General features: G+C 39.5%; 1 protein-coding gene across 1 annotated transcript in view; it reads left to right on the plus strand.

The window, feature by feature from the left end:
- The window catches only part of vps50 (VPS50 EARP/GARPII complex subunit), a 105,742-nt gene that overhangs the window by 14,361 nt on the left and 77,214 nt on the right, over positions 1-14,167 (plus strand). Inside the window, exons 5-9 of the mRNA XM_038724686.1 lie at positions 5,137-5,190; positions 11,397-11,467; positions 11,856-11,973; positions 12,599-12,634; positions 13,072-13,154. Coding sequence (XP_038580614.1) covers positions 5,137-5,190; positions 11,397-11,467; positions 11,856-11,973; positions 12,599-12,634; positions 13,072-13,154 — 362 coding nt within the window. The remainder of the gene's footprint in view (positions 1-5,136; positions 5,191-11,396; positions 11,468-11,855; positions 11,974-12,598; positions 12,635-13,071; positions 13,155-14,167) is intronic.

Here is a 14,167-nt window from a genome sequence, read left to right on the forward strand (position 1 = left end):
TTACCAAGAGAGCTGAGAAAGAAAGAGTAGAACATTACATACACATAGGGCCAGATTTACTTTTTGCGTGAGTAAAACGTGTGCAAACGTGATATCACCTGCAAATTAACACATGAGCTGATCTACTAACAGTGTGCATGCAGAATGACGTCTTTCAAAAGTGCAAGATAGCACCTGATGTTCATGTACTACTTTGGCTGTAATAAATATGCAATTTGGGGACGTTTTATTGTGCAAAGTAATGGGAGGATAACATGCAAATACATTTATTTGCTACACGCAATGTGATCTAACAAGCGTAAAAGCAATTTCATGTGAGTGCAACAGCATCTGTATTTAATACGTTTGAAAGGAAGGTGCAAACTGCCAAGTGTTGGCTGCTGTTATCGTTGCGAGAAGGAGACAAAGCTGTAATGAAAGAAAACATAGAGATATTAACAATATTAGATAATATTATTCTATATCCAATATGTAGAAATAAAATACATACGATTTCCACATACTCGGGAGGCACTGAATGAACCAGAAGGTTTTTAAGCAGTGGCTGCTTTCTTCCCTCCTGACTCTCCATGGTGCAAAACCTTTAGTACTCTTTATTCGGGATGTTAGTAAATCCGGCCCATAGTGTATAGTATACACAAATAGTAAGTAAACATGCAACAGTTTTCAGTGTATACATTAGGAGAAAGGCCAAAAAACTATAAAAATAAATAATTTGTGAGTGTTTTTCCTCTTTCTCTTATGAAGTCTCATTCTCCCCTCGCTGTCATTCATCAAAATGTCAGTCAGACATTTTCAGAATAATTACTAGGGGATGGGGATCACACCTGCTTCAATTTATGAATAATAACATTCTTTTATTCTGCGGTTAATATTTTTAACAAATAGTGTAACTTTCACTCCCATCTGTCCTAGACACAGTGGGTATTTCTGCCATTTATTGTACATGTACCTTGAATGATAAAAAGTTTTTCATTGGTAAAATATTTGTTGTTGTGTATCAGCACAACACTACTGCCTTAACAGGGAGCATGTGTGATTGATTTTAGGCTTTTATTTGGTTCAATATAGAAATTCTACGGTCTGATCTCTTGTAAAAATCAATGTTATCTTATGCATCACAAATGAGATACAGGAAAACGTTTGAAATAGGCCTTGAGAGCATGGCTTAGAGGGGCTGCTGAATTTATAAATTTTTTTCAGAAATCATTTGACAATGTACTGCAAAGAAGTCCGTCACACATTTTTTTCAGATTGCCTTTATTGTATTCAGAATTCGTGTGTGTGGGGGTGATTGTTTACGTGTTGCGGTTGACCAAACTAGTGGCTATCTCCTGCTGCTGCAGATGGAAGGACCATCTCTGCAGGTGGGCAGTTTATTTATGTGCTTTCATAATGGACACATACTGTCTCCCCTACTCGTGTACCCCCCACCCCGAACCTATAGAGGCACGTAGTTGTCAGTGTGTGAAATAGAGCATAACCCTCTGAAGAAGTGATAATTGTGTTTTCAGTTTCTCACTATGCATCGTCTATCAATTGACGGCCTTCTACACTGAAGGTCTACACACATTTTATCTGTGACATCATTAGTTAAGCTGCAAAGTAGCTTGATGTCGGTGTGTGCGTGTGCCTGTGTGTGTACTAGCAGGGGCATTTGTACATCAGATGACAAAAAAAAATATACAGCATTGTACCATGTGTACTGCATGTACTTGTTCCTCTGTTTGCATATCGTACTTTGCTCCTGCTTTGAGGAGGTGTGTATGAACTGGTGACATAAATATATTTATGTCAACATATGACACATGTTGACATAAATATCCCCTCTCTTTCCTTCTTCTGCCCCTCTCCTGAGTCATGTGCTGTAGGGTACAGCAGACCGTCTGTGGAATTGGAGAAGGGAACAATTGCCCTGTTTCTCTGCCACAGTATGCAAGCTTAATTAGCCTCTCAGAGGATCGTCTCAAGGCCAATTGACTTTTTGTGCTGCGAGACCTCGGCTCACAAATGTCAGGGTCCAGAGATACATAATTCCCATGTAAACACACAAATGCTAGAAAGCCTTATTGATTAACATGCTTGTTATTATACTTCTGAGGGCTTTATTGACTGAATATGGCATCTAAACCCTTATCTCTCCCAAAACCTGAACTACTGTTACCAGTAATACTTACCCAAACATGAATTAAACCCTAATTATAGCTTTAACTCCGATTGCCATAATCCTAAAATGCCCCCTGAAGAAGTTTGAGCTTAATGTCTATGAAGATTCTCAGTCATCCAGGTCATAGTTATCCAACAAAGGTTAAAATCAAGGGCAACTGGACTTGGTTGAAGATACTGGAAGACGTTTCGTCCCTCATCCAAAGGACTTCTTCAGTGCTGACTGACTGGCAGGGAAACTCAGCTATTTAACCTCAGTGCGGTCGTTGGCCCGGGTCATCGATACCGCTGGTTCGTTAGTGTTCCTTGTTGCTGTGACGACCGTCGTTACAGCCGTTAAGACTACCTGTGGCCAAGACTATATATGTTGTATGTATATATCATCATCAGTGCTTAATGCCTTTCCAGGGACAGCTCATGGGCAGTATATTACAACATTTTGCATTACAATTCCCATCCACTTCAGAGTGACTTTTTTGGATGTCGGAGGAGGCAATGTTAATAAGGTGGATGAACATATTCAATTTTTAATGAAACTTGAAAGCTAGAGATGCCTCTCCCTCGTGCAGCAATAATGAATTCTCTCCCGCTGCTCAGTTTTGAAAAAATTAGTAACGCTTATGCAACCTTTGCCTTATCCCTGCCTGTCTGCCAAAGTTGTCTTTGTGTTCAAAACAGGCTGAAACAAAGTGTGTGTGTGTGTGTGTGTGTGTGTGTGTGTGTGAAGATAAAGCAACAGTGATCACGTCATTGCATGAAAAGAGACGTACACGCACAGCACAACACTCTATTTAGAAGTCAGTCTGACAGAACGTGACACTACATAAAAGAGTTTGAACCCTTGAAGTACATTTTCTAAATGTTATTTTCATCTGGCAATTTTGATTATTTTTTTCTCCTGCAGCACAAACAAAATGAAGTGAAGGAGCAGTGCATTAGACCACTGCTTCAAGGTGAATGCGGCTTACATTGCCAGTGGAAACCCTCACTGATGATTTTTCTCTGTCTGACCTTCACTAGAACTTAGCTTAGCTTGATACTTTTTCACTGCTACCACCCCTAATTAGCGCTAGCTAATTAAGCTCTAATTGCCTCATACATCTCAGTTAACACAGAAGTAGCAAACATGTTCTTATTCGGACATATAAGCCTAACATACTATATATGTATCTATGATGTACAGCTGTCTTGCTAATGAGCATTTGCTTGATAAACTGTCCAGACATGTTAAAACTCTCTTACCAACGTTAGCTTTTCTTTCTAATAGAGGATGTGTGTGAGCTGCAGAGTGCTGTCTCCATAATGTATCTGTCTTCTTTTCTGACATTTTTCTTTCTCCCTTGTGCCGCATTTCCCTACGGGAAAAAATTGAATCCATTGTCCTGCTGAGCGTCTGAGTTGATGATTGTTCATTGCCAGTCACAGGTTTTGTTAATTTACTCCATCTGCTAAATATTACATGCACTGTTCCTGCTTTAGTTACTGCGCAATTATCCTTCATTTGCGTGTGTGAGAATAACTAATGACTTTGGCCTTGTTGCTCAGATAGGACGGCTTAGTTACTTTCTGCTGAGTTTCCATTATGTGTTTAGACTTTTTCACTCCTTTAAAAGTTTATTATTATTATGTGTTATAGCCAGTGTGTTGCCAATAGGTGGCATTATGGCTTAAGTTTAGGGCAGTTTTGTGAATGGTTGAAGGTCTGTTTTGGGCTTCTTCAACACGATTCCACCTTGCCTTTTATTTTCCTTTTCCAATTTCTTCCACTTCTTCCAAGTACTGAATGCAATTTCTCTCTGACCCTGTGGAATGAACAGTTGAGCTGCGTTCGCCATCTGTTCAGGTCTCAGTCAGTCAGCCACCGTGCATACAAACACATGTTGAAATGTCATCCCCGCCTTGAGCCTGCTCTGCTGCATAACAGCACATATAAACACCTCCTCACTACTTTGAATAAATTCCCCTTAAAATTTCCACTTTGTTTGTGTGTATGTGTTGGAGTCTGTAGTTGCGCAGTAATAGAACTGGAAGAGAGCTAAATGGCTGACTGAGTAGGAGAAAGATAGTTGGTTGGTTACATCTACTGGTTGAGTGTTTGTCCTTTGTCATTCTAATGAGCTGCCTATTAATGTCCAGCTCATGTATTTGTAGTAAGATCTGAAACATTTGAGCTTCATTCATTCTTAACTGTGACATTGAAATGATTTCTAGAAATTAGCCCTTACTGAGCATATATGAGAATGTACATGTTTGTACTGTCTGTAACACTGGGTAATGTAAAAGGGGCTTCACCTATTTTACAGATCAAAATAAGAAAATAACCCTGATGATGTCATAAAGATGTCATTAGGGTCAATTCAGCTTGAGTTTTAAAGCTCCATATTCATGCCTATATTACATACTGGCTTGGGGTTTAAAAGATGTGGTGTTTACCTGGCAGGAAGCGTGTAATGACACTGTTGGGTTGCATTATGGGGAATGTAGGATCCAGCCTTTCTGGAGCTTGACTCATGGAATTTAAATCATCTAATGTAAATGTCTTGATTAGGAGGTAAACTGGAAAGTGATTATCAACTCAAGCGTGCCTGTGCAAATTTACAGAAATATTCCATTCAAGGATAGAGTAGAGGAAAAAAAGTATTTTTTAATAAGTCAAGTTGGTAAAAGGCATAAAGGAACAAAGAGAACAGAGACCTTTCTGAAAGAAACAAGAGTAATGCTATTGAAAAAAAAATGTTGAATCAAAAGAAACAGAGAAACAGGAGGCACTCTTAAAATGCTTTAGCTATTGTGCGGTTTAGATACAGACAAGAAAGATTGCTATCCTCAATAGCAAGATCATGCTGCCAAAACAGGTTTTGTGGGGTGACATTTCGGAAGAAATGTGGAAATGTCTTTTTACTTTTTTGTTATATTCCACTTCATCTTCACCTCATCTTTTTTTCTTCTCTCTCTCTCTCTTTTCTGTAGGTTTCTAAAAAGGTCGCCGATCTCATTCTGGAGAAACAGCCTGCTTATGTCAAGGTAAGCCTCTAGTGTCAACCAACGACCACTTTAAACTGCCATTTCTTTCTCTTTGTGTCCCAGCCTCTCATCTTCAAAAAAGTATTTCATCTGCTGAAATTTAATTCCAAAACATTGCAGCTGTATTTCCCATTTGGTGTTTTTTTTATTTTTTATTTAATACAGTCTTTTTTCAACTTATGATTTGTTATGATTGTGTGTTCCTGTGTCAGCTGCTGACCTCTAGCAAGATAAGGTAGAATTTCAGTAACCATGGCAATAGAAAACTTGACATCACCCATGGTTAAGAAAAAGGGGGCAAAACTCTATCAGAACATAGTTTGTGAATTAAAACTAAGTCCATGAAATCCCTTCTTTGATCATCTAGTGATGTTGCAATGACCTGAAATGCACCACTGTGTAAGAATACATTCCGCCTACTTTCGGTCAGAGCCAATAGAGATTACAGGAGACCACATTTACTATAGTGATGAGTCACAATGGTTCTTTTCATTGATTTTATTCATCTGACAGTCAGCGGACAGATGTGATCTCATTCATCTAATTCTGTTTAGAAATACATCTTGTACCAACAGCAACATTCGCGACCCTTTAAACCTTAAAAACACGAGTTAAGAGTTTGCTGAACCCACTGATACATACAAAAATAAAAGAGAAGCAGGTTTGGCAGTTTAATAATCTTGGATATCAATACTTGTTAGCAAATGAAGCTCTATTCAGATGCTGGTGCAACACCTGAATCCAGCATCAGGATCTTTCAAAGTAAGATAACTAGGTAAATATGTCTGTGTATGCTGATTTGTGGACTGCATCAAGTGGGCTTCAAGATAAAAGGGTTTTGCCAGGAGATCAAACATCTGTGTATGCCAAAATATGTATATTTGCCTGTGTGTGTTAGATTTTATTGAAGGAGTTGCTCTTTTGATTTATTTAATTTAGAAAGCAAACTAGTCCTGTCAGCCATATCACTACTGAAGTTTGGAAGAGTATGTCAAATTTGTGTTTAGTCAGGGAAGCTTTGATCCCAGCAACACAGCAGATGACTGACAGCTTTACCAAACGTGGTATGTAGTGAAATTACTGTCATTGTTAAGCCCTCTGAAGGTCAGCCTATGAATAGTAAATTGATCATTATTTCTGTGACCCTCCCTGTGACTCTGCGAAGTCAAAATGACAGCAGGGCTTATTATTGGACAGTGGCAGGGATTTCCAGTGACCCATCTCAGCTCATATTTTAACAGCCAGCTCACCTTCGGCTGCGGTCTCAGGCATGTTCGTCACTGTTGCAAGTTTATCACCACAAGATTGGCTATCTGTTGGTTTCATCTTCTGGTATCATTTAACACTTCTCTGTACATTTGTATGTGCTATTCACATCACTTGTCTCTGATCACTGCGTTCCATCACATCAATTAAACCCTTTTGTGGCACAGCAGCCATTAGCTGATTTTACTCACAGAGCCTCCGGCTGCAGCTGCAGCTGCTTCAGGTGTAGTTTGTTTGATCTGCTGGACGTGCAGCCTCTCATTTCCTGTGTTTGTGTCTTTAGTATAGTTAAGTGACTTCTTTAAACGGACACATTTTTCGTTTTATACTTGTGACTGTCGTTTTTGGAGGTTTGCGACTCACCAATAAAGGAAAAAGCACTTCTTTCAATTCAGTTTATTGATCAAAAGTTGACAAAATAATTTTCCGTTGTTTAGGCTACTTTGACACACGTATCAAAAAGTTACCTGAAATGCGATTCCCACAACTTAATTGGTCACTAAACTATTTCACTTCTGCTGTCTCATTAAAATTCCCATTAATGTCCAGCTCATTAGAATGACAAAGGACAAACACAACCAGTAGATGTAACCAACCAACTATCTTTCTCCCACCCAGTCAGCCATTTAGCTCTCTTCCATTTCTATTACTGCGCAACTACAGACTCCAACACATACACACACACAAAGTGGAAATTTTAAGGGGATTGTATTCCCAATCTGTAGTGTTTCCCCAGATAATACTACCTGTGAGGATGACCTAATTAGGATGAGGAGGATCTGGTTGATTTTTGTATCACTTTAAGGTACTGGTTTTGGTACTGGTATTGTAAAACTTTAAATGATACCCACCCTAGCGCTGTGTGATATTTTATCAAGTGTACACAGAAACTCGCACTGCTGCAGAAACACACAGCCGCAGGGCACAATGCCACTTCTCCCCAGTTCTTGTGTGCTGTGTATAACACGTCGGTGGACACATAAATTGTGCAGACACATACACTCATGCCTCAGTGCTTGAAAGGATGGCCTGCAAAGCGTCTGATGTGATTCATAGCCATGTACTGACTAATCCCTCTTCTGTTGAGGCCTGTGTCTGACCACCGTTGATGCCGTCTAGTGACACATGGCTTCCACTTGCACTCGGAAAGGGTCAAAATCATACTCAAGCTTGCTCCTGTAGGAGGCTAGAACGATTATTATTGATTTCTTAACAACTGTTCTTTACTAATTAAGTGTATATTTTTCAGGTGCCCATTTTGCTGCCCTTTTCTTAAATTTTTATACCTCTGCATATGAATTTGGCTTTCTAAAGTTGATGGACGTATATAATATTTTCCATGAGTTCAAGGCATGATCCAGTAAACGATTTGAAATAACTGCCAGTAACTGACTTTAGAATAGAGTGACCAAACTACATGACCCTTTGACTTGTCAGGAAAGAAAGATTGCCTTCTGGGAGTCCAAGCTGTAATTAATTTGCACCAGGTAGTCCTGAACAGTTTGGTCAACACCACTGGAAAGGAATGGACTTTGACTGGCATTCAGTTATTTTCCTCTGGAAACTCTTATTCATCACAGTTCCTGCTGGTGCCTTTGTGTTCCCAGTTGCCTCCTCTGAAATAGATTGGTGGTCATACCTGCCAAATACATGGCGGTCTTATGGCTGCTTCATTGGGTAGACCAGATATTAACATGAAACAGGGCTGTTAATATAAGTGATGTGCAGGTATGGCCACTTACCAGAATGGCGGTGGTTCGATCCCTAGCTCCTCCTGTCTGCATGTCTCTTTGCCTCTGCCATCAGCGTATGAATGTGTGTTAATGGGGTGAATGTGATGTAGTGTAAAAGCGCTTTGAGTGGTCGCAAAGACCAGAAAAGCACTATGCATGTACACACTATAAACATACTATTAAAAAAAAAAAAAAGTCAACTACAGCTGTGAATCACTGCACTTGTGTGTTCTGATTATCATTCAGTTTTTGTTTTCCATTAATCTGCAAAAAAAATCAACTTGGGCAGAGCCCAAACAGCGGCATTGTTAGAAGGTGCAGTGCAGGATGGGTAACAGGGAGCCAGTGCATAGTCGATGTGCTGGAGGGTCGCAGGGAGGAGCTCGAATGAATATATGAATAAAAAAAACAATCCTCCTTGTGACTAAACATCATCTCCTGTTTGACCTTCACTTCCATACACCAGCACCTGTGGTCGAGGACATTGTAGCAGTCTGGTTGTATAGTTTAATAGTACTTGAGTAACATAGGCTCACCTTTCCTGTATGTGTACACAGTACACACAGACCTGCGTTTGTGTGTTGTTATGTAGTGGAATTCAGCCTGTCTTTACTTGTCTTGTCTTATTCCACATATCGTTTCTTTTCATCCCAGTCATGCTTACCAGCTCTTTAACCTCTTTTATCTTCTGAAACCCCTGTGCACAATTGTATTATGTCCTCTTACACAAGCTGAGCTGATTGAACCAGTTGTCTGGATAGATTGCTCAGAGCAATGGTATAACAAAAATTGGAGCCTCAGGCTACATACTGAGCATGATGAGCATGCCTTAGTGTGTGTTGTTCAGTTTGAAACTACATTCAAGCTGTTTTCTTATCTGTGAGGATTTGTGCGCATAATTGAATACTGAAGGCTTCCTGCATTACATGAACTGAGTTTTTGGACAACTGTTATGTACGACATTGCCTTGATAATTGGCATCATAAGTAAAGAGTGTAAGTCAGAGCGTGTGTGTTCATCTGGTAACGACACAGGAAAGAAATGGCTCCTTCCTTGACCAGATTTGACCCCGAGGGCACTTCTTTAGTATTATTAACTGAATTAAACCAACCAGTACTATCCATACACAAGTGATGTATCATGGATTCATTTTACAGTTTCTGTCACTTTCATGAAATTGATGAAGTTTTGCTTCTCCCAGTATGTGAATCAATCTGCCGGATTCAGTCTCTAATTATTCCTCAGCTGTACCTGGTGAGTCAGCCCAGTCCCAGCCAGTTCCTGCTGCTTGGAGTGCAATGGTATTTTCTGAGGACACATTTTAACGTACATTTGAGGCCACTATGGCACTTGCATGTTTTCATAAACTGCTCTGACCAGTGCTTCTGAACTTATTTAAGAAAAGTTTCTGTTCTAGATGTGCAAAGGATTCATGGGCAGTTGCTCTTAGATGTTTGAGTAGTATTTGATTTGCAAAAGCACCAATGTGAGCGTTATACAATGTCAATATTTTCCTAGACCATGTTAAAAAAACTGCATAATGATGGTGATGTTTCACCAGCATCAAGATTAGATACATTACTTAATATGACGTGTAACAAACACTGGAATGCATTACAAATGGACATCAGGTTGTATTCAAAATGTATTTGATATTTTGGGAAATACTATTATTTATTGTCTTGACAAGTATTAGCCTAAATAAAAATATTGCCACTCTCAAAACTGTACACAAAATATGAACCTACTGCAAGCAGGTTGTTAGCTTAGCTTAGCATAAAGACTGGAGGAGGAAGCAGCTAGCCTGCCTCTTTCCAAATGTTACAAGTGCAAAAATTGAAAGCAAAGGGTAAAAGTGACAAGTTGTGGCTGTATTTACTGCGTCGGGCCAAGAAATAGTCTGTCACATATGCCCCTAAAACGCTGCTAATCTAAGCTAACCGGCTGCAGGCTGTAGCTTCATGTACCATACAACTATGAGATTTGTATTGCTCTTCTCATCTAACTCTATATTATACGTATTTCCCAAAATATTAAACTATTCCTTTAATTACCGAAAAGTTAATGATAGCTTAATGATAAACTATTCTTAAGCAGTTTATTGATTTCTCTGCCAGTAAAGTGTTAGCTTTAACAAAAACTTAAACCCATTCTTTGAATTAGGATCATGGCATGCTGCTGTTGTCTAACAGTCCCAATTTCACAGGCCCTGAGCAGAAGCTCATAAGAGTCGCATGTTGCATGTCCCCTTAGAGAAAACCCTGGCTACTGAATCAACCCTTGCAAACTGTTTTGAGGACTTGTCAAGGTCTTTGTCAACACTCAAGATCATGAGGGTGGATTGGTTTGAATGGGGTCATTTTTCCAGTACCCACAGCTGAAGTGGCACATTGATGATGTTGTTGTTGTTTTTATTACCGTTGAAAATGAATTTCCCCGGACTATATTCTGTTGGTAAAAGGTTGTTTTATGTCTGACAGTGGTATGAGGACATTTTATGAACACTGGACCTTTTTGCGGAGGGGTGATAGAACTTTAAAAAATGAGATCAAAGAACAAGCGTCTCCCACCTCAGGCATGACATCTGGCAGATCAAGTAAATAAAAACAAAGAGAAAAACTGAAAATATAACGGTGATGCAATTTGTCCCTCGGTCCTTCTTTGGCTGAGGGTCTGTTTGTTCTCAACTGAGGTCATGAAGTGGCATAATAACTGAACTCTCAGAGCAAAGTGCTCATTGATCCTTTTCTAAATGTCAAAGCTCTGAAGAAAGGGAGATTTTCTCTCATTTTCTATGTGTTTTGAAAGTTGTTCTCTTGAATTTTGGCATTGATGATTGATTGCTTACTATAATAGCATCATCTGTACTATCCATCTTCATAAAATGCTCACAGCAGGATGCATCTCACTGAAGAGTGCTCTGATACATTTATATATATATATGTGTGTGTGTGTGTGAGAGACAGCATTGCTGTTCAAGTCTGTGCAGTATTTTAGTGGGGCAGCGTGGTAAATGGCATTATTACAGTTAAATTTCACTGACAGTATCATAAATGAACTGGTCTAACAGTATCTTTGTATCCTACAGATTTTACAAGCCCTCTGCACTATAGAATATTGTAGAATTTTGAGCACTCAATAGATATTTCTTCGATCCCAGTCTTTATAGGTACAGTATGTCTTACTTACTGTGTTCCTTGTTCACAGGAACTGGAGCGAGTGACGGCGTTACAGACTAACCTGCAGCTGGCAGCAGTCATTTGCACTAATGCAAGGAGGTAAAAGTGTTCTATTCACTAAATGGAATAGCTGCTGAAATAGTCCATTCAAACCGCATCTGCATACTAAGTTCTTTTGTCATAACGTTGATGACATTCCTTCCCTTCATATAGAAAAATACGTTTGAGTGGTAATAGGATACTTTCTTCATGTTACATCTTATAAATTTTAGGACATGTATCACGTTTCATGTCTCGTGTGATTCGTTCAGAATGATCAGGTACACATTTTGGTGAACCTGAAATATCATAAGCTTAAACTATTCTTACCAGTGATTTGTCCAGAAATGCAGTCTTGATTAAATATACTCCTGGTGCTGCCACCTCTGCATTAACTGCAATAATTGATCTGTATTAATGCTATATTCTCTCTGGACTGTGTTTGAAGGCAACTGAGTGTTGCAAAGGAGGGATTCACAGAAGCCAGTCTGGGTTTACTGGCCAATCAGAGGAGACGACAACTGCTGACAGGCCTGCTTAAGTCACTGAGGACCATCAAGACGCTGGTAAAGTTAACACACATACAAGAACATATTTTGTTCTAACTGCATCTACCTACAATGTAAAGTGAGACTGGCGTTTTGCTACCAAACAGGCTGAGTAAGATCCATAGACTCCTGCACTTGTGGGTTTACCACCCTGATCACTCTGGAACCAATCTGGTTTACGATTGAGCGTGATCTCTGAGCTAAAGTTTCTCCCTTAGTCCCAAGTAACTGCTTTAAATTGGGTCCTTGAGTTAGAGTGCTGCTGCTTTTTTCACTTCCATAACCAAATAGTGCCTGCCAGTTTGAGTGCTGTGCCTTACACAGATTGTTCCAGCATCTAAGATGATGCCCATTTAATTCAATGAAAGCTGGTCTATAAGCTATCCTTTAATTAATTGTGTAAAACAATTAACGCACCTTTCTCTACTACATTACATTACAGGTATTATATACTAATTTGGTTGATTCATTTATATGTCTGACCTGCTTTTTGAATCCCCTTGGGAATCTGACCTTCCTCCTGCGAGACTCTACCCTGAGCTGTTTCTGTTTGAAGTATAGTCATAAACACACTGTGTGACATGTCGCTGCTGTGAAATGAAATCATGTAATCTACAATAATCATCGCAACTGTCCCTCACAGCAAAGAACAGATGTAAGACTCAGCGAGATGCTTGAGGTATTGTAATCCTCTCTATACGCACGCACGCACGCACACACACACACACACACACACACACACACACACACACACACACGCAGAGATATGTTTAGAATTGACTTGAAAGGTCGAACATCACTAGGGGTTCTACATTGAAAGCCAAACCCACACAAACACTAGATGCTCTGACAAATGCCTGTTCTATTGTGAAGGTCAGCTGTAGCACATGGACTGGATTTGGCCATCACTGAGTGTAAAATCCTTGGTTATCTGCTGTAACAATCGTTTTTAAGATGATTAAACTGAATCAAGTGACACAGTAACACTGACATCATTCAGAACTATCCAGTTTCTTTATATTTTATATATATAAAATTCCACAGACATGAAACCCTGGTCAATATATTGTATTTTATACATGATGTTAAAGGACCATCAATGCTCTGCTCCTTTAGGAGGAAGACTATCCAGGTGCAATCCAGCTCTGTCTGGAATGCCAGAAGGCTGCCAGCACCTTCAAACACTACAGCTGCATCAGGTATGAACAGATTCATAGAGTGATTTTTAGTTGTATCCAAATGGGTGCATCCATGGACTTCATTTTCTTTAGGTAGATGGAAAGCTTTCATAGATTCAAATGTGATATAAATATGACCATTCTGAGTGATGACGGTCTGGAATCATCAGATGTCAACTCTGCTAAGGTAGAAATTAGGAAATTAGTTCCCTTTACAATCGTGGCAAATGCCTTGCGTTTTTGTTTTTACCTTTTTTCTCTCAAGGTTGGAACATAATTTCTCTGTTCTCTGGAAGTCTTATGAAGGGGCTTTTTATTACCTCTTGTTTTGCTCCTTGTCATTGCCTTGTGGCTGTTATATTGCATTGGCTATGACGTCAAAGCACTTTTTAAAGGTTTGCCAACATTTTAGCTTGGAAAAATGTACAGAGTCTAAACCAGGACATTTGTAGTTTAAAAACTTTGTGGTTGGCATGCTTGGAATATGTTTGAAAGCAGCTGCCAGCTTTGAGCATATTATTGCTTATCTCTAATTGTGAAAGCCGAAAATTGTTTTGGATCGCAAGGTGTCCAGTGACAAGGTAAAGAGAGACAGGCAGGCAGCTGGTTAGTCATGTCATATAGATGGTTAGACAGAATAAAAAAGACAGACAGGAGGACAGATAATATGTTTTGATAGTGCCCACACATTACTGTCATTATAAACCCTCTTTGCTCTTTCCACCAATTAAAGATACGAGTGGGATTTGAAAGTATAGGGTATATTGTTGGTGTATTAATGGTGTGTGTGTATAAGCATCTGTGTGTTTATATGAATACCAAAGGGGCGATCATCTCTGTCCCTTTGATTTCCTGTGTAACTCTGCTCAATTTGTGGCAGTGGGTGGGTGCCGCAGTGCTCCATTGTGTATTGATTAAGGATTGATCAGGGATGCATTGCTGGCTTCCCGCAACACAACACCATGTACAGACTCGGACAGAATATGTCATGAAGAGGTGTGTGGGAACAAAATACTTTAGCAGTTCCCACCACA

The sequence above is a fragment of the Micropterus salmoides genome, unplaced genomic scaffold, assembly GCF_014851395.1.
Source record: "Micropterus salmoides isolate LMB-PRFRI ecotype aquatic unplaced genomic scaffold, ASM1485139v1 Ms_hic_scaffold_17, whole genome shotgun sequence".
Classification (NCBI taxonomy): domain Eukaryota; kingdom Metazoa; phylum Chordata; class Actinopteri; order Centrarchiformes; family Centrarchidae; genus Micropterus; species Micropterus salmoides.